Source organism: Miniopterus natalensis, chromosome 13, assembly GCF_054644295.1.
Source record: "Miniopterus natalensis isolate mMinNat1 chromosome 13, mMinNat1.hap1, whole genome shotgun sequence".
NCBI classification, from domain to species: Eukaryota; Metazoa; Chordata; class Mammalia; order Chiroptera; family Miniopteridae; genus Miniopterus; species Miniopterus natalensis.
Genome location: NC_142093.1, coordinates 59014686 through 59036921, shown reverse-complemented (window position 1 = coordinate 59036921; position 22236 = coordinate 59014686). Strand labels below are relative to the sequence as shown.

The 22236-nt window shown below is 55.1% G+C and overlaps 1 protein-coding gene across 1 annotated transcript in view; it reads right to left on the bottom strand.

The window, feature by feature from the left end:
• Window positions 1-22236, bottom strand: part of LOC148091719 (protein Daple-like) — a 58276-nt gene that overhangs the window by 23731 nt on the left and 12309 nt on the right. Inside the window, 9 exon segments of the mRNA XM_087823780.1 lie at window positions 517-1166; window positions 2511-2648; window positions 7133-7311; window positions 10419-10563; window positions 11205-11351; window positions 19161-19319; window positions 19634-19715; window positions 20440-20624; window positions 21066-21206. Of these exon segments, the coding sequence (XP_087679906.1) occupies window positions 517-1166; window positions 2511-2648; window positions 7133-7311; window positions 10419-10563; window positions 11205-11351; window positions 19161-19319; window positions 19634-19715; window positions 20440-20624; window positions 21066-21206 (1826 nt within the window).

Here is a 22236-nt window from a genome sequence, read left to right as displayed (position 1 = left end):
TGAACCGAGAAAGGCAGTGTTGACAAGGACTGAAGCTGGTGATGGCACACAGCGCTTTCACTGCACTATTCTGTGTATTCCTATCTATTCAAAAGTTTTCAAAATTAAAAGTTAAAAAAAAAAAAAGAAAACCCAGACTTTGAGACTTTGACAGGGAAGAACAGGCCCGGGAATCTAGGGAAGCACATCACTGCAGACAGGCAGCTCGGTGAACATCCCCCGACATTCCTGGTTTGGAGACAAAAGGAAGAGGGAGTAGGAATCCTCAGGGGAGCAGGGCCCCCAAAGCTGACACGTGGTTTCCCTGAGCTGGGAGTAGTGTGCACACCCTTCCCCCTGGGGACCCTCCTGCCCCTGTCTCCAGCTGCACAAAAGCCACACCGCTGAAGGTGAAGCTCGATGTACTTCTATTCACTGTGAAGCAGCAGGTCCAGAGGAAACTCGAGGGGCCAGAACGAAGGGGGGACAGGAGCCCAGGGGAGCCCGCCAGTCTGCCCGCCAGCAGCCGGCACGCACCTATCCTTTTGAGACTTGTGCACCAGCTCCAGGGTGCGATGCAGCAGCGTCTTCTGGCGGCTATGCTCGTCCTTGAGGGCCTCGTACTCCCCTGACAGGTGCTCGTGGAGCGAGCCCAGGCACGTGTGCTCCTGCAGCAGGGCCTCATAAGCTGCTGCCAGCTGCGCCTCCTCCTCGGGCCTTCCCAGCTGCTTGGTGGCGAGCTGCTGGGCCTCCGGGCCCTGCTGCAGGACCTGGCTTTCTGCCTCCAGCTCCCCGAGCTCCTGCTCCTGGGCCTGTGACTTCTGGCTGCTGCTCTCCAGGGTCTGCTGCAGCCTCTGGTTCTCCAGTATCAGGCCCTGTTTCTCACACTCCAGGGCGTCGGTGGCTGTCTTCAGAGAGGAGACCTCCCTGGCCAGCTTCTCCTTCTCCTTCTCCAGTTCCGCCACCTTCTCCACCTGCTCGGTCATCTGCTCCAGGTCCCGGTACAGCTGCTGCTTCACCAACTGCAGCTTGTTGAGACTGGTGCTGGTCTCTGCCACCGTCTGGTGGAGGTCTCTGCTCCCCTTCTTGATGTCCTTCATGCAGGCCTCACTGGTGACCTGGGACCTCTGCTGCAGAGACCGGACCAGTTCGTTGAGATAAACCCTTATTTGAGCAAGATCATCAATCTGCACGAAAACACAATGAAAAAGACAGAGGCAGCTGTGTGAACATATTTCCGGGGTTTGGGTCCAAACTAGGGGACTAAAGTGTAGGCCTGGAAAGACCACGCCACCGTGGACCCGACAGAAGTTCTAACATTTCCCAGAGGCCTGATATGGACACAAGGTGAAGGGCACGGAGATCCCCACTGAGACAGTTCAAAGTCAAGCACATGCACAACAGCCAGGCTGGTTTAGAAACATAAACTACATCTCCTCCTACTTAACACAGTGAAAGTGATGTCCCTGGGTTCTTTCTATCCTGGTCGGCAGGGGCCCGAGGAGCTGGCCCACCCCTGTGGCGTCTCCTTAAGACACTCTCCCCACAGACATTGCATGTGACCTTCTCTCTGCCTTGAACACACACCGCCCTCCAAGCTCTGGCTTTCAGCAGCACGGGCTCCTCTTCACCCTCCAGGGCTCAGTATGTGTCAGCTCGTAAGAAAAGCCCTGCCCCACTATTCTAAATGTCCTGCACCTCGCAAGGCGCTCCCAGGACTCTCGCACATTCCCTCAATAGCACACATCTGAAGTTACCTGGCTTGTCACCTGTCATTCTGACTTCTAAACTGTAAGCCAGATCAGGGTGGGGATTGCGCCTGCCCTGGGATGATACACAGCACCTTGTCAGCACCCTCTTCAGCACCATGAGAGAGGCTGAAACTCAAGTGCTTGATCCTGAGCCTCCCTTGCAGCTAGGGCTAGTCATGTGTCGGGTCTGGCCAATGAGATGTTGATAGAGAGTCCTGGGGAGACCTTCCCTCTGTACCTTCTTCCTGCCCCCTACCTTCTTCCTGCCCATTTTTGGGGGAGGTACAATAGTCTCTGCCAAGACCAGCAGAGCACAGAGAGACAAGCCTGGCTCCTGGTGGCCTCACTGAGATGCTGTCCCACCACTGGACTGCCTACCCTGGGACTTCTTGTGGTGGGAGGCAAATTAGCCCTGGAGGTTTGCCAGGGTGATCAGTGTGACACTGGACATTTGGAGAAAGTTCATTCTTTGTCCTGTGGGGCTGACCCATAAGCTGCAGGACACTTAGCAGCATCCCTGGCCTCTACCCAGCATACCCAGGAGCACCTCCTCCCTCCTCCAAGTCATGACTATCAAAAGAAAGATGGCCAGTGTCCCTGGGAAGCAACATCTGCCCCCATCCCCCTGCTGTGGCTGAGAATTGCTGTCTGAGCTGCAGCTGAGTGAGGAAACCAGAGACCCATGGGCCACTGATAAATTACCAGGCCATGACAATGGTCCTGGACTCTTCCTCTGGCAGGCAGGGCCTCCTGGGGAGTTGTTCGCTCTGGAGGACCTACCTGTCTGGCCTTGTCAGACTTTAGGATCTCCATGTCGCTGTGCAATCATTCTCTATCTTCCATCAGCTCCTCGCTGAGGGTCTCCAAATCCTGGCTGCTCTGCTTTTCTCTCTGCAGCTCCATCTGCAGCTCTTCAATCTGCAGGGCCAAAGACCAAGCCCATTGAAGAGTTAGTTTTATGAAGTGAACTGTAATTTAAAGAAATCCCAATGCTGTCAGCCCCACAGATACTTTAACAGGCCTTTTCTCAAGGAAAGACCTTCTTCCTGACATTGGGGAGGTCCAACAGCCACTGCCAAGGCCCGAAGAGCAGGGAGAAACAAGCTGGCTCCTGATGGCATCACTGGGCCACCTCCCCACATCAGGCCTTGTTCTGCAGTGACCTCCCCATACCCTTGACCACTTCTTCTCAGCCCACAGATTGCACCTTCAGCTCATGGTAGAGGAAAAGTTCTTGGCCCCCATTGGTCAGCTTCCCTCCCAGCTCACCACTCCTCACTCTCTCTGCTTCCATCTTAGGTCCTGTCTACTACTATCCTTGGAGCCAGGTCACATGTCCTGGGGACAGCAGCCACACCCACTGGATATCCTGGAGGTACTCCACCTGGTTGGGGATATTCCTATTCACCCAGCTTCTCGGAGTGGTCCTCTGCCATGTCTCTCCTTCCTCTCACCCTCCAAGTAAATGTGTCCCCAAGGCCTGTCCTCTTTCTACATGTGGCTCCCCCCTCCACAGCCCACTGCCTGCCACAGGCCACACCACCACCTTCCATCTTGCCAGGACAATGGCCCAGTCACCAGCCCCACAAAAAGTTCTTCTGCTGGGACCCACCAGTGCCCAACCTCCCTGAACGGGAACGGCCAAGATCAGCACTTCTCTCACACTGTGCCTGACACCTCAACAATGTGATGGACACAGACTCAGACTCCGGAGGCCAGGGCGGAACCTGAGGTTCCGCTCCCAGGTGAGGCCCATGCTGCTGTCCTTCCCATTGACACCAAACTCATCACCAGCTGGGAGGTGGGAGAAAGGGTTGCTTCTTGCTACCAATGTGACCACTAGTGGGTTTCCATAACTGACACAGGGCCAGCAAGCAACAGGCATCATCAGGAGCCTCTGTCAGTGTGAAGTGCTCAGCACACAGCTCACAGGCCGCAAGTAGGAGGCAACAGCTGATCCCTTGTGAGAGCCCTGTCCCCTCACCCGTCACCAGAGCTTCTGACATAGTCGATTGGGGCTGGGGCCCAAGAATCTGCATGTTGACTTGTGACCCTGATGCTGCGGGTTTAGGGTGACTGCTCTAAATACTGGATCTCTAAAGTCAAAGATGGTTCTCAAAGCCTTTAAGGACTCCAGACCTCAGGACACCAATTAAAACCTCTTGGGGTCAGTCTCTCAGACCCCGAGTGGCCCAGTGGGCAGCCAGGACCAGGAGCCTACTCTCTTTGCCTGTCTGGAGTGTGGATGGCACAGGTAGCTTTACAAAGCTCCCAGAAAGATGGCTGTTCTAATGTCAGCTCTGCCCTCTTGTCTGGGGGAGGGCCACCCTGCCTTTCTCTCACAGGTAAAGGTTTCTGTCTCCAGACTCCTCTGGAAACAGCAGCCAGGCTCGCTTCTTCCCCGTGAGTGGGGAGGGCCGGGCACACTGGGGCTCCCATTCATGTCCTCACATCTCCCTGTCAGCATACCAAGCCCCCTGCCTCAACTTGGGGACTCTCTGACGGGGGAGCCTCACCCAGCCAGAGCCAATGGCAACATGCGCTACAACATGCCACGTGTCTGAGTCTTTCTCAGAACTAAAAACGTCTTTCTGGTCGTTCTTCATCATTGCCCCATTTCCTAGCACAAGGCCTGGACTCAGCAGAGAACCAAGCATCTCCTCAGTGGCAGGGCCCATACCTGAGAGTGGCTCTGAGGAGGAAGGCCCTGGACAATTGTCACCAACCATCATTCAGGGAAGGGTATGGGGTCAGAGAAATCGAGTAATTTGTCCAAGCCCCACAGTGAGGATGTGGCCGAGCTCCATTTACAGTGGTGGGCCAACCCCAGCCCTGCTGTCATTCAGCTGGGGCCTGTGGAGTATGCCCCCAACCCCACCTCGCTCACCCTCCACCCCTTCCCTCCCAGAGAAAGAACGTTGCTCCAGCCTTTGTGTATCTGACTGTTGTTGCTTCTGGTCTGAGATGTGGCTGCCCCACGTCACACCCACACTGCTGGCCAACGCCCCGTTTCTCTCTGTCTGATCCTTTCTGCCCTGCACTGGAGCCTTTGTTGCTGTCTGTCCCCAAAGGACTCCATTCCCCTGGAGTGCTCACTGGCTGAGATGCGAGTGGCCCCACAGGGTTTCTCGTCCCTCCCAAAGCAGCGGACTTGGGCTCATGGGGTGAGGCTGTGGTTCCCAGAGCCAGCCTATCAGCCCCTGTGCTGCCCTACTGTTCCCACGACAGGCCCCCAAGGGGCTGCCTCTCTTCCTCTGACAACCAGGGATCCTCGTTGAAGAAATGAACTCTTGGGACATCAATGTGGTTAGATGAGGGAATGGCACCTTCTCTAAGGTCCACAGAAGTGTCCTGAGTTACAGGGAAGGATGTTAACTTCGGGAACTAAGGTTTAGAGACATTCAGACCAAAGTGAGCCTACAACCTGGGTGCCACGCTGAGTGGTGGGAGACCAGAGCTAGCAGCAGAGGGCCAGGGACTCCAGGCTACAGTGTCCTGGCTGACCCTTTTCCCTCCTTCCTGGACAACTCCCAGAGTGGCCATGCTGTCTAGATTTGTCAGAGGCTGTGCCTTCCCTCTCCCAGGAAGGTCAGTGTTGGGCCATGTCACCTGCGGTACTTAGCAGATGGCCGAGAGGCACCATCCACTCCATGTTAAGGGGGACTAGTCACCTGCCAGGCTCGGGGGAGAAAGCACAGCCAGCCCTGCTGGGTCAGGACAGATGAAGCCAAGTCCCAAGCGGGCCAAGCAGGAAGGGAAGCCCGCAGGATGGAAGGAGGAGCCCTCCACAGAGCAACGGCCACCTTCCCAGGGCTCCTGGCACCTGGCACAGGGCAGCTCTGGTCTGGGAACTGTGGCCTTGCCTCTCTACCAGGGACTCTGAGCCAAGACATGGCTCCTGAGGGCTGTGGCAGGACCATATGGTGTCCTACCAGGGAACTGATGCAGAGAGGAAGCATGGATGGGACCCAAGACATGGGGGGCTAAGGAGTCGTGCCAGGGTGATGGCACCCACCACCAGCCCTGCTTGTGCAGAGGAGGGACTGAGGGAGGAGAATCACCAGCGGCATCTCTCGGGCCTGCGGGCGCTGGGCCACAGGTCACATCACAGGCCTTCTGCAGCAGACCCGGGAGGACCCGCCGAGTCGGAGGTCTCATCTTTCTAATGGAAAATTCTTATTATTTCAGCTGAGGTTGGTCTGCCATTTAGAGACATTTCCTGTGCCAGGCCCACGTGAGCCTAAGAACCCCACACTGTCCAGTGGCTTTTCCTGTGCGGGCTGCACCGAGGGACATGGCATGAGTCAGGCTTCCTACTGTCCCACAGAGAAAGGACAAACTATTTGCCAGCTACTGTGCTGCTAGGCACACAATGCCTCAAGGGGACAAGCAGACTGAGTCATGGAACCCTGGATGTCCCACGGGAGGCCTGGGCAAACCACTCCACAGGAGGGGCTGCCCTGAGCCTCACCCAGAGATAAAGTGCCAGCAGAGCTGGACCCAGGTCTCCTGCATGTAGCCCGTGTCCTTCCTGCTGCCGATGCAGCTTCAGCAAATGACACTGGCGGGACTCATGGGTAGGTTGGGGCAGACACCCAGACACCTGAAAGCACCAGTCCCACAAGGTGGTCAGCAAGAATTCCCTTGCCCTTCCCTCATCCAGAATGTGGTCAAGCTGTGTGCAGAGCCCACAGTGCCGCCGTGCCATCCCCGGTGTGTCTGTAGGAACTGATCCCCTGACCCAGAGTGGCCAGCACAGGAGGCCATCCTAGCCTCTCCCAGCCCTCCTTGCTGTGGGAATGGGGTCCTCCTGACTGTAGGACCAAGCCTGTTCCCCAGATGTCCGTGTTGCACTGTACTGCTGGGGAGACCCGGGGGCTGTCCAGAAAAGAAATGCAGTTAAGCCACCTCCCCCCTCATCCCACCGATGGGAAGGAGAGTGAGCACGGACCTTGTTCACCCGCAGAAGTGCCCCGAAATGGCCCATCAATGATCCCACACTCAGGTGCGCGTCTCCCATCACTACTCCTATCCAACGCCCACCCGGGGCTCTCCAACAGGGCGCTGCTCTCTTTCCATTAACCGCTTACCATGTGCTGGACCCTTCATCTACACTAACTCACACGACCCTCACACCACCTATTAGGTGGGTCCATAGTCAACCCCATTTCACAGATGAAGGCAACAAGGCACAAAGAGGTCCATCTTGTCTGGTCACTTGCTGCAGGGACACATCATGATGCCTCCTGACTCTTCTCAGTGATTAATTGCCCTTGTCCCTCTGCTACCCCTGTGGCTGCCCTGGATTCTGCATTTCTCACAGCTGCGCAGCCTCACCAGCACCTGGGGGCTCCACTTGGCCACCTGCTTGCCCGTGGGTTCCAGACACCACCAATGGTTACCTTCTGGCTGAGCTGCTGGTTCTCCCTTTCCAGCTCCTTGCACTTGAGGCTGCTCTTCTGCAGTGCCAGGGACGTGTCTTGCAGCCCCTGGATGGTGCTCTGGAGGCTCTGGCCCTCCTCCAGCTTCAGGATGTGGATGGAGCTGCATTCCTTCAGCTCAAATTCAGACTTCCTGGAAGCTGAAGTTCAAAGTCGTGTCAGAACCCAGATTCCAGGGGCCTCCATTTCCCCTCTCTGCCCCCGGGCTCAAGATAGCCATCAGCCCAAGCCCGAGGCTTGAGGGGTTGGGATGGTCTCCCACAGGTCATCTGGGTACCCTGTCTTTTTCACAGTGTGCTGTTGCGATCAGCACTTGAGGGTTCCTCAGACCAATATGGCCCCCTGCTGGCTCAGCTGATATCTCCCAGGAGGGCGACCCAGAGCTGAGGCGGAAAGCAGGTGACAGTGAAGAAGCCAATGCAAAAGTTCAAGGCCATGGAACTGCTGGAACCACTTTTACCAAGTTCTAACGTGACTGTCAAGTCAAGGATTTCAGGGACTAACAGAGATGGCAAACAGATGTCATTTTCTGTGCCAGCTCTGAGTGGTGGGAGTCTGGGTAACTCAGCTGGGGCGAGGGGGGGGGGGGGCACAATAATTGACCATTATGTCCGCCAGGGGTGGTAGAGGCCATGGGGAACATATGCCCAGTACTTGCCATCCCCATATAAGGTCCTTTGGACAGAGATTTCATTTTGTAATTTCACAATTACATTGGAAAAGGAATGACATAGTATATCTAAATTTCTTTAAGAGTCTGAAGCAAGATAAAAACATAAGTTAAAGATAGAAAACTTTACTTTGCTTTTAAACAGCTTAAATGCAGAATAGAAAAGGGAGCACAGATCCAAGGAGTATGGGGGTTCTGGGCCCTTCCTGCCACACCAGGTGCGTAAATTTAGGTAAGTCCCAGGACTTTTTCAAGAAGAAAAAATGAATGTATATGAAAGCCCTCGAAGGAGGGCTCAGGGTTGTTCCCTCGCCTGTCCCTCCAGCGCCACGTGCTCAGCCCTGGGAGCCTATCACACTGTATTGCTAATAGTGCGGCACTTCCACCTGCTGCTGCTTCACCACCCTAGGGGTTGGGAGAACACAGGGGCGGCTTTCACAGCAGGCACATCAAGCTGGAAACAAAATGCGTGTGCCCAGCAACTCTGGACCATCACAAGGACAAAAGTGTCTGCATCCTGCCCTGTTTTCTCATCTCCCACCAAGGAGAGCAGTGCAGACCCAAAAAGCCAAAACATGCTAAAAACCCCAGCAGCAGGCAGCTCAGCAGTGCAGCAAACGAGCCGTCATGGTCCTGACTGTATCCCAGCGCTGACCACACACAGACACGCACCATCAACACAATGAGACACGTGAAGGGCTTCGTCCTGACAAGGCTACAAATGATGTTAACCGACTAAAACACCTGTAATCCACATACTGCCGTCATTCGGACAGTACCTCTGCAGCATTCACTTCTAAAATAGCATTTTTTAAAATTGTGCTGAAATATATTCATTCAACACAGAGCTCACTGTTTTAACCACTTTTAAACAAGCAGTTCTGGGGCATTAGATACATTCCCACTGTCCTGCAACCATCACCAATGCCCACCCCAAGCTTTTCCATTGTCTCACCCGAAGCTCTGCACTCATGGAAATCATTGTGAAGGTTCTTCAGGTACAACAATGGAATTCACTGCAAGCCTCATTTCCTCTCCCATAAAAGCCAGTGCCTCAGGCTATTATGATGACAGCAGTTTATTGGGAAGACAACCAATGGTTCTTTACTGGGTGCTATGCTCATGAGCACCCCAAGAACCAGGGCAATGGGATATCTTCTACTAAGGCAAGGCGATAAGAGCAGCCTTCTTTTGTTGGTGCCCGTGGGCCAGGCACAGCGTGTGCTTTGCTGTCTCCTCTCAGAGGATATTCACAGCAACCCTGTAAGGCAGCTTCATTGCCCCTATTTTGCAGATAAGAAAACAGCTTTAAAAGGGGTCGCCTAGCTAACAAGTGGAGGAGCCAGGACTCTAGGCCAGGCCTTTCTGCCTCAAAAAGTCACCATACCACCCACGCACAAGTACATTCCATTTTGTTCATGAGCTTCCAGTGAAGCAGTAGAAGTGGGAAACGCGGAGAATAAATCACTGCCACTGACCTGAGGGGCTCACAAACTACCTTGACCAGTCTGAGTCAGTGAGGCTTTCCAGCCCCACCACCCACCCTGGTCTCTTACAGAAACACATTGGGTCTGAGATGGTCCCTGCCAGCTGGCACCACCTCTGTGTTCCTCCAAGGGGCAGGGGTCCTCCCGGATGAACCTGAACTCCCAGACCCCGAGGGACTCCCTGTTTTCCTGAGGGACTCCACGGCCCCAAGACTGCAGCCACATAAACCACAGAAAGAACTAACATCTCACACAGATCAATAGATAGTTCGATGAACTGATTTTAGGTTTGGAACTGATGGGACCCCTGCAAGAGAAGAAACATCCAGCTGCTTTCACCAGCTTTTCCATTATGCTTAGGACTGTTAATCAGAATTGAAAAAGCAGCCCCCTCCCCAAACCAGCCAAGAGCCTTCCTGCTCTGTAAAGTTCTCAAAAAACATTCCTTGCACCCTCAGGTGCATGTTGCTATCTTTGAAACCAGGAACTGGCTATTGTTTGCCAGGCGCTGAGGCTTCCTGATGCACTGGCACCCCCCAGCCACCTACCCCTGGCCAACTCAACACCTCCTCTGTCGGGGGTGTTGGGCAGGGCACAGACACAAGAGGGAGAGAAAGAGGCCTGGGTCCCGTGAGAAGCAGCCACTTAGCAGCCCCTACCCAGGGAGACAGAGAACAGACAGCATCCATCTTGCCCAATTATGCAAATGAACAGAGGAAATAATGCCCAGGGGACATTTATAGTGAAGATTAGTCACCCCTGGGATGTCTCCTGCCCTCCAGAGCTTTCAGTCACCCATGGGTAGATCTGAGACATTCTCTGCAGTCAGCTTGCTGTAGTCTGTGAGCTCCTGGCACTGTCCATATGGGAAGTGAGAAATCTGGCAACACTTTGTATTGCATGCCAGACCCTTCATGTTCTCCTGGGGAGAGCTGTGAGGAAACAGTTCTAAACGACCCTTGAATAGAATCCTATGTCCTTGACGTGAGGATGGGCTGACACGTAAGACTCAGAGCCAAGGGCTCAGCTCCCTGAATGAGGGAGGCACCACAGCTGGGCTGGCTCCTGGGCACACGAGGCTGCTGCCTACCCTCTGACAGGGGTGCGTCCTGGGGCAGCTGCTCCAACGCCCGGCCCAGGTGGGCGGACTCACTCGAGCTCCCCCGCTGAGCAGTCATGAGGACTGTGCTCTCCTCCAGCAGCTCCTCGGTGCGCTTGTTGTGTGCATCTTGGTCCTAATGCAGGAAGAGAGGTGGCGTGAGGATGCAGCCTGGGGCACCCCCTGGACAAGCCCCAGCCCCTGTGCATCCACCCTCATTCCCCCAGATGAAGGGCCTCCGTGCACCTGCTCACTTCCCAAAACACAGCTGCACAGAAATGACTCCTGCAAGGCCCAGCTGTGAGAGTTACAACCACTAAGAGATGTTGAGCCAGGGACCTGGGTGATGAAGACACCCGAGGTCTCTAACTGAGTGGTGTCTGAACAAAGTAGCTAAAGCACAGGCCTTAAAGCAAGTAATGTGATGAAGGCAGCTGTGAAGCCCCTGAGCAGGCCTTGGGCCTAACACACTCGGAAAGGCCATGGGACTCACAAACCACAGCTCAGCCCGCATCGCACACACCAGCAGAAACCCTTTTTGCGACACCCATGTACATCCATCCTTACAGAGAAGCAGCACAGCGGTCAAGCCCTATCTGGTTGGGGGACCCTAAGTGGTGCCCACTCAAGCCGCTGAGCTTAGGAAGCATCTTCCACAGTCAGTGGGTCAGCATGTCAGCAGCAGCACCAACCCAGTAGCTGAAAATCAGAGCAGGGCACCGCATAACCTGACACTGCCCCAGTCTGTGTTACATGGGTCACAACAGCTTGTAATACCAATTCCAGGTCCCGCAGCTTCTGTGTCAGCTTCAAGTTCTTCTCCCCCAGCTGGTAAAGTTCGTCAAGCTGGGCCTCAGCCACAGCCAGCTGCTCCTTCATGATGGACTTGGTGTCCATCAACGTGAAGTTATCTTGTACCAGCCCCTGGTCAGCAAAAACATACACGAAACTGTCAGATTAAAGCCCGTGCTTCATGATGACAGCGTCCTTCCAGGCATCTGGGCCCAAACCAACAACCTAGGGATACAACTGCCACCACAGGAAAAGTCTGTCTCCACTTTTGAGCCCCTGAACCTTTTCCACGAGGCCAAGCCAATGGACTTTCTCTATGAAAAAATCCATGAATCAAGAAGCTATTTAAGTCCAGGAAGGAAACACTTCCTCAGTGTCCCGTTTTTGCCAGCCGAGGTGTGAGAGTGCCTGCCATGTGTAACCTCTGTGGTTGGACAAGTGCACCTACTGACAAGAAGAGGACTTCATTGAACCTGGTTCCTTAACGACAAAGTGGTGGGGCTGAGCTGTTCCCGCGTTTCAGGGCTGAGTGTAGGTCTCTATTCAACATTCACTCCACTGATCTGGGTCCTGGGAAAAAAAGGCTATTCAGACAAGCTTTCGTTCAATACACGGTTCCTATTTGAATATTTTACACACGCCCTTGGGAAACCAACAGCTCTCCGCAGTTTCCTGGAAATGAGGAGTCTGTAGGACACAACAAATAAGTACTACGGGCCTACTACATGTCAGGCACATGCTGGGTGTGGAACACAAAGACTTGTCCCTTGCAGGCCCCTCACAGGAAGTGTCTGCTGGACTCACTCCTGTCCCAGGTGCCCAGCACATGGGGGAACCATTCAGCTCATTCCTGCATCTCTGCTCCCTAACCCCAGAGCCCTGCCTTCATCACTCAGGAAATTAGGGGGACTGAGTCTCCCCTGAACACCTTCACAGTCTGCAAACATGCATACACGGGATCCTGTCCCTTTCTCTCAGTGGGCAGTTTTCCGAGGCTTGCCCCACTCACAGATTCTAAACTGGGAGTGGTCGGTAGCTCCTGCTTACCCGCCACCTGTTCATTTTCCCTGCGTGGGCCAGAATCCAGGGTTCCTGGTAGAGGGGAAACCATGCACCTCACCGTCAGTGGCCATGGTTCTGATCAGACCCTGGCAGCAGGAAGGGTTTGGTCATTAGGACTCTGGATTCACCAGAGTACCCTCTCTCTGCCTGTCTCTGGCCCTGCACTAGGCGCTCTCTGCCCCTGCCTCATTCACTCTTCACAACAGCCCTGAGAGGGAGGCAGGTACAGTCACTTCCTCCACATGAAGAGGCTGACTTGGGTAAATTAAGGAATAAGCCCCAAGTTACAAAGCCAGCAAGGGATAATGCTGGGGCTTGAACTCAGGCTGCGGAGCTGAAGACCTGTGTACTCTCCACTGCCCTCAGCTGCCTGCAACCCATCTTTAAGAAGCCCACATGGGTAAGAAGCCCCAACTACTCAGCGATGTGAGCTGGAGCACATAGAGGGGCTCCAAGCAGGGAGAAGGCCCAGCTTTCCCTCTTTGACCACTGCTCCCAGCATTCTCACCTTGTGCTCCAGCCAGTCTACTCACCAGTACTCGCACCAACCACCATACTCTCAGGCCCTGACCTCCCATAGCACAGCTTGCCCCTTTATCCTTACAACTAACTCCTACTCAGCCTTCAAAACCCAGCCAGAGTTGCTCCCTCTGAGAAGTGCTTGCAACTCCTCTCTGTCCCACCCACTGTGTCAGATGCTTGGGCTCCCAGAGTGCCCACTATGAGGCAACACTGAGCGGGCCTGTCCGCCACCCCTCCACCCCCCGCCAGCTAGTCCCACAGGGCAGGACTATTCTGTTCTCGTGGGCCTCCCAGAAGCATTCAATGACACTGTCAGCTGAATCATGCCATGAGGGAGGATCAGAGGTGGCAAGTGAGTTGGGCCCTGGAGGATCTGGAGACAGGCAGGGATGGACAAGTGTCCTGAAGCAGAATGCAACATGGAACAAAATGATTTAGAGTTACTATTCAAACATGTCTCAGTTTTCTGGCAGCATCAATCTTCACCATGTATTGGGCAACAGAAACATCTAAACTTGCTTCGCAAACCCCACCACCTCAGAAGTGAGAGACTAGACCCCAAGAAGCGGCCTGAGTCCTAAAGACCTGCAGGAGGGAGGAGCCACACCTCTGACAACTGCCCACGGCCACTGCCTCCAAGGGCCTGACCCCAACTGAACCGGATGCTAGGCTTGACCTAGCCCAGCGAATAGCTGAGGGGCTACATTTAGGAAGTCACAGGTCAGGCCTGACAGTTGGATCCTGAGTGTCCCAGAGCTCTGATGGTGACTGGGAGTGATGACTGGGAACGTGGGTTGATGGGCTCTGACTCCTGGGTCTGCCACATGCATGGTTAGCTGTGGGACCTGAAGCAAGTACAGGTCCCTGGACTGTGGATCCCTCCTTCCCACTATGGACATGAAAAAGGGGCTGATGTGTGTAGATATGACGCGACAATGCACGTGAAATGCCCCGCGCTCGGTGCCTGAGGCCCAGCAAACAGGCGGGTTGCCCATTACAATCACTTCCTGTCCCTATAAAACACTCACCGAGCAACCATCTACCAAGCAACAGACAGACACTCGTTTTCCAGGGGGAGATCAAAGAAACAACTCTCTCCTCACCACGCCCTAGGCCGCAGCACCCAGGGATATCCAAGGTGTCCACGACAACCGAAAGCCAACCCAGAGGTGTCCTCAGGGGACGGAGATCGCCCCTCACTAAGCTCCACCTGCTCACCGGGTTTGCTGCCATCCATTAAACTTCATAGAAGACTGGCCTGTTTATAGCTTCACCTGTGAGCAGCGTGGTGGACTGAACCATAAACCAAAGAGCAGTCCCATCCTGCTCTCACTTCTTAGTGTACCTAATTTTACCTAAATGCCTTAGAAGTGATCAAGAGACAGAGAAACTCAAAGTCCCAAGCGGAACACAAGATCAAGGTGTGTGAACGAGGCTGTGGCCGCCCCTACCCTCGACGAGTACCCTCATTTCTCCTCTCGCTGCACCACCTTTGCCTCCACGACCCCACCCATGTTTGCCTTACTCAGCAAGGCCACAGTCCTGGAGGCAGTCAGATGGGCTTCACTGCCAGGGCCACATCCTTACCAACTGATGTTGAGTAAATTATTAATCCTCAGCTTTCTCATCTGAAAAGGAGAGGTACAGTGGCTGCTGAACCTCATAGAGCCACCAGGAGGCTTCAATGTGATGATGCAGTTAGAGCTTCACACGGTCCCCGCATGTGGAAGCAGCTCCATAAGCTGCTATCACTGCTCATTTTCAAGGCCTCACTGAGTGCCCGCTGTGGGCCAGACCGTGCGTCTGTGAAGGACCGGGGCGTAAATCCTTCTGGCTTTTCAGGTTGTGAGTCTGTTACAACTACTCAACCCTACAGGTGTAGCAAAAGCGGCCAGGCAATATGTGAACAAATGGGCATGGCTGGGTTCCAATAGGCCTTTACTCATAAGATCTGGCGCTGGCCGGGTTTCACCCCTGGACTGAGTGTGCAGCTCAGCCATCCCTGAGCTAGACACATGCTGGCACTGAGAACTCAAACTCAAGGCCAGGAATACACTCTCTTCAAGGAGCTCATGGTGTGGGTAGGGACAGGCAGGAAGATGCATCATGACAATGCCACGTGGTGACCATGCTCAGAGGTAAGGGGTGAACAGGAAGCGTGAAGCAGGAGGCTGGGGGATGCAGCCTGCAGAGTTTGGCCCACACGCCCGAGCTGGCCTTGCACTGGGGGAGGTGGGGTGGGCGGAGGAGGCCTCAGTGGGCACCAGGACACCTGACGGGAACTCACTGTAGCTGGAGCAGAGTACCACTGGGGACCGGAGGAGGGTGAGTGCCAGACAAGGGCAGAGTGTGGAGTTTACCTAAGAGCACTGGAGAGATGCCTGAGGAGCTTAGCAAGGCTGCTCCGGAGTGAACAAGAGGAGATGGAGGCAGAGTGGCCAGTCCGGGTATTTGTGGGGCCCCTGCACTAGCGATACTAGGGCTCCAGGGCAGGCACTGGGCCAATCTGAGCAGAGGACCCGAGTCCAGCGCCGCAGCCACACTCACTCTCCCAACACCTGCCTCGGGCCAGGGGCATGCTGGGAGATGGGGAGGTGGGCTCTGCAGGTGGGGAGCACCTGGACCCATGGGGTGGCACAGGGAGAAAGAACAACCAAGGTTCACAGGCTCCGGATTAAGTTCCTGGGTGGGTGGGTGGTGACTGCAGCTTAGCAACAGCTCGGCAGGTTTGGGGGAGGGTGACCGTGCATTTCGACAGCTGAGCTTGGGCGGAGGGGTCCAGGCCACACAGAGGTGGGGAAGGGAGGCTGGAAGCGCTCACTGGACGTGAGCCCTGATCCTCAAGCCTGGCTGTGGTTGAGAGGGGGGGTGCGGAAAGCCAGAGAGGGCGGGGAAATGCAGGAAGCAGTGGTATCCCTTCCTCCCAACAGGGACAGAGGGGGGCTGATTTAGTTGGGGAGGGACTGGGCAGAATGGGGACGGTTTTGTTTTGTTTCAATTAAGGGTGGGTATGCCTTGGAAATCTTAAGGATGGGACTAAAATCAATAAATATATCTTGAGCACCTTCTATTGAAGATGACAGAGAAGGGTTTAGCTGTTGGAAGCCCAGGGTGCAGTGCGTGACTATGCCTTGGCCGGAGGGTGAGTGGAGCTGGGACCCCATCTCCTAGGGATAGATGGGCAGGAAGACCAAGCCTACAGAACATCTTCCCTCCCAAACCTGGGCTGTGGGGAGCCGCTGTGGCCCCAGGCACGGAGGTGCTGCCTGGGTGAGCTGCAGATGTGCTCTCCTGCTCCCTGACCCAGACCTTGAGGCACCAAGGTGATACTAATTTAGCTTGCGGCCATAAATTCTAGAAAGGCTTATGAGGAAGCTGGCCCCGGCCTGAAGGGTTAAGGGACAGTCAAGCCACATACCAAGCCAAGGACTCGATCCTCCCCAAAAAGTTTCCATTAGAAGCCGAGACAAAGGTAGTTACCAAGGTCTGAGCTCCTGCAGGAGGCAGGATGTTTACTCTGAAAGAACATTCATATGTCCTTAAAGGAATTACTCTGTATCCGGCAAGGGGAAGGAATGTGGGGGGGGGGGGGTGTGCTATTCAGCAAAAACAGCGCGGGTGTAAACTGAGCTTGGAAAATAAACTCGGGGCTGCAGCAGTCACGAGCTGCAGTCCTCCCGATCCCATCGTTTTTGTGTCTGTCTTTTCTCCATCCTCACCCCTTCCTCAGGACCGTTCGACTCTGCCGGTGGGGTCCGGCACTGGGCACTGGGGGGATTTCTTAAGAGTGTGTGAACATGCCCTGGCCGGTGTGGTTCAGTGTTCCAGCTTCGGTCTGTGCACCAGAGGGTCTTGGGTTCAATTCCCAGTCAAAAACACATACCTGGGTTGCAGGTTCAATCCCCAGTTGGGGCACATGTGGGAGGCAGCCAATTGATGTGTCTCTCTCACATTGATGTTTCTCTCTCCTTCCCACCCCACCCCCTTCCACTCTCTCTAAAAATCAATGGAAAAAATATTCTCACTGCTCAGGTGTGGATTGACAACAAAAACGAGTGTGTGACCACTGTACCCTGGGCCCCATCATTAACCCAGCTCCTAGTTGCCTTGCCAACAACCCGCCCAGCCCCTCCCTGCACGGATCAAATCCAGGGGCCCGCCTCTGTGGACAGGGATTTGCCAGGATAAACTCACTAGAAATGACACCTAAGCTCCCACCTAAGCCACACGATACCAGGTGCGAGGTGCTCAGAGACACCTAGACCACCACTGCTTTCATAGATGGGGACAAGGCTTGCCCAACACCCAGCAAGTGGGGTGACAGCTGGGACTGTGCCCGGCTAAGTCACCGCCTCTGGAAGCAAGCACTCCCCAGGAAACTGTAACTGTTCCGGGGGGCTGAGACAGGGCCCCCTGGCCCTCACCCTACTCAGGATGCACCTGGCACCTGCATGTCTGCTCTTTGCTCTCAGGAATTTCAGCCAATGACAAAACATGGGATGAGAGGACCCTCCCAGGCGATCTCTCTCTGCCTGTGTCCTCCAGCTTGTGCCCTGGCAGCAGAGGTGGGACAGCTGTTTGCAGAGAGAAGTCAAGGGACCGTGCTGTGCACCCCACTTCCCACTGCGCCTAGGGTTCCCCAGGCTGGATCGCTCGCTGCTCTAGTTGTTTTAAACTTATGTAAACCAGACTAGGAGCCACACAGAAGCTGCCTGAAGGTTAAAAACAAAACAAGGAAATCTGAGCTCCTTATTTTTCTCACCAAAATTAACCTTGACTTGGCCCTGAACCCCGAGTCCTTTTCCTCCCACGTGGTATGGACACCTTCTCCCTTTCATGTGTTTCTCAGTGGCAACCCTGGCCAGGCTCTTGAGCAGGTCCCCGGGCCATCTGTGGCTCTCCCGGAACCTGGAGGAGGGCCCCTGCATGGTGGGTGTCCACAGACATGAGCCAGCGTGACTGACAATCATGCTCGCTCTCTGCTCTGCTGCCCGTCACAGGGACACTGTCACCATTCCCAAGGAGACAAAACCTCATATCTTTTCCCTTTCCTGCTCGCTAGACTGCAAGGATTTTCATTGCCGAGAGAGGGGTTTTTACTTGACTTGTGTGGTGACCACCAGGCGCCTTGTGTGCGCCAGGCCCCAACCACGCAGTTGGAGACCCTGACCCTGCCCTCAGGGCCTCGAGGTTCACACAGGACATCTGGCCAAGCAGGGATGCAGGGAGGGCTGCTGACATCTGCAGGGCTGTGGGGAGCTTGTGCATGGCTCACTATGACTCTCCCACCTGTGGCATTTCCAGGACATGATGTGGGCCATGTCCCAGAACTTGTCTGTGCTGAGATCTGTGCTCTTGCCACCAGCAGGGCCAGGGGACCATTTCCAGGACAAAGCCAAGAGTTGGCCTCCCACTCCCGCTCTGCTCGGGCAAGACGGATTTGGCACAGCACCCAGGGTGCCTTCTTCACAGGGGAAGGGCAAGTGTGTCACTAACATTCCTGGGAGACCAGACACACTCTGAGTAGGCGGGAGAAACAAGCCCGGACCACAGCCATCCCCAACCCACTGTCACCTGGCCCAGGGACCCCAAGGCCTATGTGCAGCAGGAGAGTATGTTGAGGTCTCAGCCTGCAGCCGCCGGGCAGGGAGGACAGCCTGTGCTCCCCGGATCTGTGTTCAGGCCCCTCCAAAGCTTCCTGGCTGGCAATGGTGATGATTTCTTCCGATCCAACAGGCCCACTCAGTGAGCTGGCACCCTGACTTCACCCAGCTCACTCACACTGCCTCTACACCCTGGGATCTGAAAAGGGAACAAAACTCCCAAACCTTTGGAAACCAGGGTCTGGAACCAGATGCTGACATGATGCAGTTGGGGTGAGTGGTCAAAGTGTCAAGTAACCTAGCCTGGGTCTCAGTCTCTGTCCCCCCTCAGCCATGAAACCCTCCTCTGAAGGGACCCAGACCTTGCTGTCAGAGCAGGCTAACCACTGAGAGCTTAACATGGGGCTTGCCGAACACTACGTATTTCACTGTAAGAGCCTCATGAAGTAGTACAATTATCTGTCCTTTATAGATGAGGAAACAGTCCTGCCAAGGTTTAGTCACAGAAATTGCAAGAAGTCTTAGAGAAATAATTTGTGAATAGACAGGTCGTCCCTGGGCCATGAAGCAGGAGAAGGAAAATTCTAAAAGAACCAGGGCCCTTTGACCATGCTCCCGACCCCGTTCCTCCCACTAATAGGGGGAGGCCATCCGGGGTCCCACAGACAGGCTGAGTGCAGGGAAGGGTCAGCTGGAGAGGCGCTGGCTCCCCTTCCCTGGTCCATGACAGGGATCCCAGGTGGCTGGGGCTCACCTCTATGCGGGCCTTGTACAAGTCCTTATCTTTCAGCTTCCCCTTGAGGTGTGCAAGCTGTCTCTCTCGCCTCCCCACGAGGCGCCTCCTCTTCCTCAGGGAATGCGGCTCACCCAGGTGGGCACGAGCAGACTGGGCGCTGGCGGCAAGCTGGAAGTTCTGGAAGGTGGGCAAAGGCAAGGGTCCTCACTCAGGGTAACGCTGGGGAGGGAAAGGGCCAAGTCCCTGCAATCCCAAGAGAAGCCAGTTCCTGGTGGCCAAGGAGCTCCAGCTGCAGGCCGCTCCATGGGGGCCCCCATGCTGTCACTAAAACACATCACCCCCACAGCAGCTCTCAGGACACCTGGCTCTCAGGCAGGGTTGCATTGAGCAGGAAGGAAACAGGTCCCGAGGTTACACTCCTGGACCTTGGGCCACGGTCACTGGGGTGTCCTAGCCCCTACCCTCTCTACACACGACAGGCTCCCACTCACCTCCTGCCTGACGTGCTGCAGCTCCAGCACCAGCTGACCCACCTCATGCCTGGTGGCCACCAGCTGCTCTGTTTTCTGCTCCCTGAGGGCAATTCAGAGGACGCTTGGTGAGGGCTTCCTCAGAAGCACCCAGAAAGCCCACCATCTTGAGAGACCAGAGGGGGAAGGAAAGGGGACCTTGCTAGTGGGGGTGAGGAGAGAGTTTGCATGTGGGGCTCAAAAAAGCTCCCGACTCAAATGTCACTTTTAGGTTTTCAATGCCTGCTCTCGGGCTACACACATCAGACACTGAGTTTTCCTCTGAGGGTGCAGGACAGGTCAGGAGCCCCCAGGAGCCACTGTGCCCCTCCACCACCAGGCAGGCAGTGAGGCCTACTGACAGGGAGGTAATGGCTGGCAGCCCCCAAGACGACGGGCCAGGTGACATCACTAGCTGCAGGAAAGGGGAACAGACTCACCAGAAGGGGCGAGACACTTCCCCCTCCAGCCAAGGACACACATACCAGTGTGTGGCCACTCGAGCCCCACACAGGGCCTGAGGGCAAACAGCAGGCTGCCTCTCTAAGCCTGTAATATCTGGACTGGCAGGAGCCCAAAGCCCCCGAAGAACCCCTCCTGTGCTGCACCAGGTGGGAGCGAAATTTCCCCTGGTCAAACGGACTGAGCTCGGAGCAGGACCCAGCGACTCTGGGCTCAATACAGAGCTCTCCTGTCCACTGCACTGCATGGCAGTGACCCACATGTGCTAGAAACGTGCTGGTGACACACACAGAAGAGCAGAAAGGCCAGGGCATTGGAGGACTCACAGTTTCTGGCTGACGTGGCAAACCCTGGCCTTGGTGTCAGCCAGTTCCAGGGCCAGGTGATGCCCGTGCTCGCTGGACAGGACACTGGTTGGGCCGGGTGCGGACTCAGCACTGGAGGCCGGGAGGGGGCAGGGCAGCTGCTGTGCCCGGAGGCGGTCCCGCTCCTGAGTCAGGTCCACGATTATCTGCAGCAGGGCAGAGAGGGGGTCTCAGTGCGTGCTCCTGTGCCCGGCACAGTGCCTGCTCTAGAACTTGGTGAAAAATTACCAAAATGTGTAAAAGAGAAGATGGCAGACGACACCGACACTGCAAAACCAAGAGGGAGACATGAGAACAATGATGTAATTTTTTAAAAAGCGATGACATATTGAGTGAGACAGAAAGAGGCGTGAATGGAGCACGACTCCAAGTTCAACTTCTACCCTGATGCAGGTGATTCGGAGGTAACTGTTCATTTCAGGGAGAGTGCCCACGTCCTGTTCCTGTGGAACCTCGGTCAGGGGTCGGGGTGGTGTGCGGGATTGAGAGGGAGAGTGAGGGTGAGGAGAGTGGCCCATAACTAGGACCCCAGGACCAGGCTCCTCCCCACCTGTCCCACCAGGCTGCTGGGCCCCCTGCAAACACACCTCCCTGTATTCGTCTCGCTCATCTACGAGCCTCTTCACGTGAGACAGCATGTTCTTCGAGGAGGCCTCCAGCTCCTCCCGGGACACGTCTGGAACCTCCAACATGTTCAGGTCCAGCACGTTCTTCTGGTGTTGGGTCACCTGAGGGCACACATGGGACGGTGCTTCAGCGGCTGGGCAGGGAGCAGCTGCGAGGGCCCAAGAGGACCTACCTCCCAAGGGCAGCCCTGAATTTCACCATCCCTCAGGACTCTTTGGGCAGCATTGCAACCCCCTTTTATTACAAATATCCTGCTGGCTGAGCAGAAAAGACAATGAGTGGCAGACCTAGTCCCCAGGTACATACATTTTCAAAACATGTGGACACACCAGGGAAATCAAAAGGCAGAATGGTTCTTAGGCTGACAGGTGGCCACTTGCCCACATGAATGGCTAAGTGTATTTACCACAATGCTCACTTTCCCCTAGACTACAGCAAGCTGCATCCATCTCCTGCTCCAGTGCTGACTCAGAACCCAGAACACAGCACCCATGGTGCCTGGCGGCTGGGGATCCATCAGCCCAGCCTGTCCCCGGCACCGGCATAGGGAGCTGTGTTCAGCTGCCCCTGCCAGTCACACACCTGCTCCTATGTGCTCCTGCTCCTGTCTTTTTCACGCCTTTATCTCACCTGTCCAATCAGACTGAAGGCTGAACCTCATCTCCTAAGATGCTTAAAACATACAAGGCTGCTTCTGGAAGGGAGGGTGTGGGAGTGTCAGGGAAACCCATTTTCAGGTACGGGCTTGCCCCACAGGCCCAGTTTCCAGGGAAACCACTTCTCTGATGTTACCACCTCTGCCAAGGTCAATGCAGAGGGGCAGTCCTCAGTGCAGAGCCCTTCTCACCCCAGCCCAGGAGAAGAGTCTATGCTGACAGCCCTTCTGGGACCTGGTGGTTCCTAACCTCCCAGGTGGTGGCAGCCTGTTTCTCTGCCGCGTCACTGACACAGAGCATCTTTCTCCATGAAGATCAACCATCTGAAGCAGGGTGACATTTGCCAGAATATATTTTGAGGGACTGTACATCACATTCGAACCCCAAATGACTTGACAGTACTTAAAAGTAGTCTGATTCCATATTAGGCAAGAAGAGGAGGCAGAAGACGTGAGTGAGGAGGTTTTAAAGAATA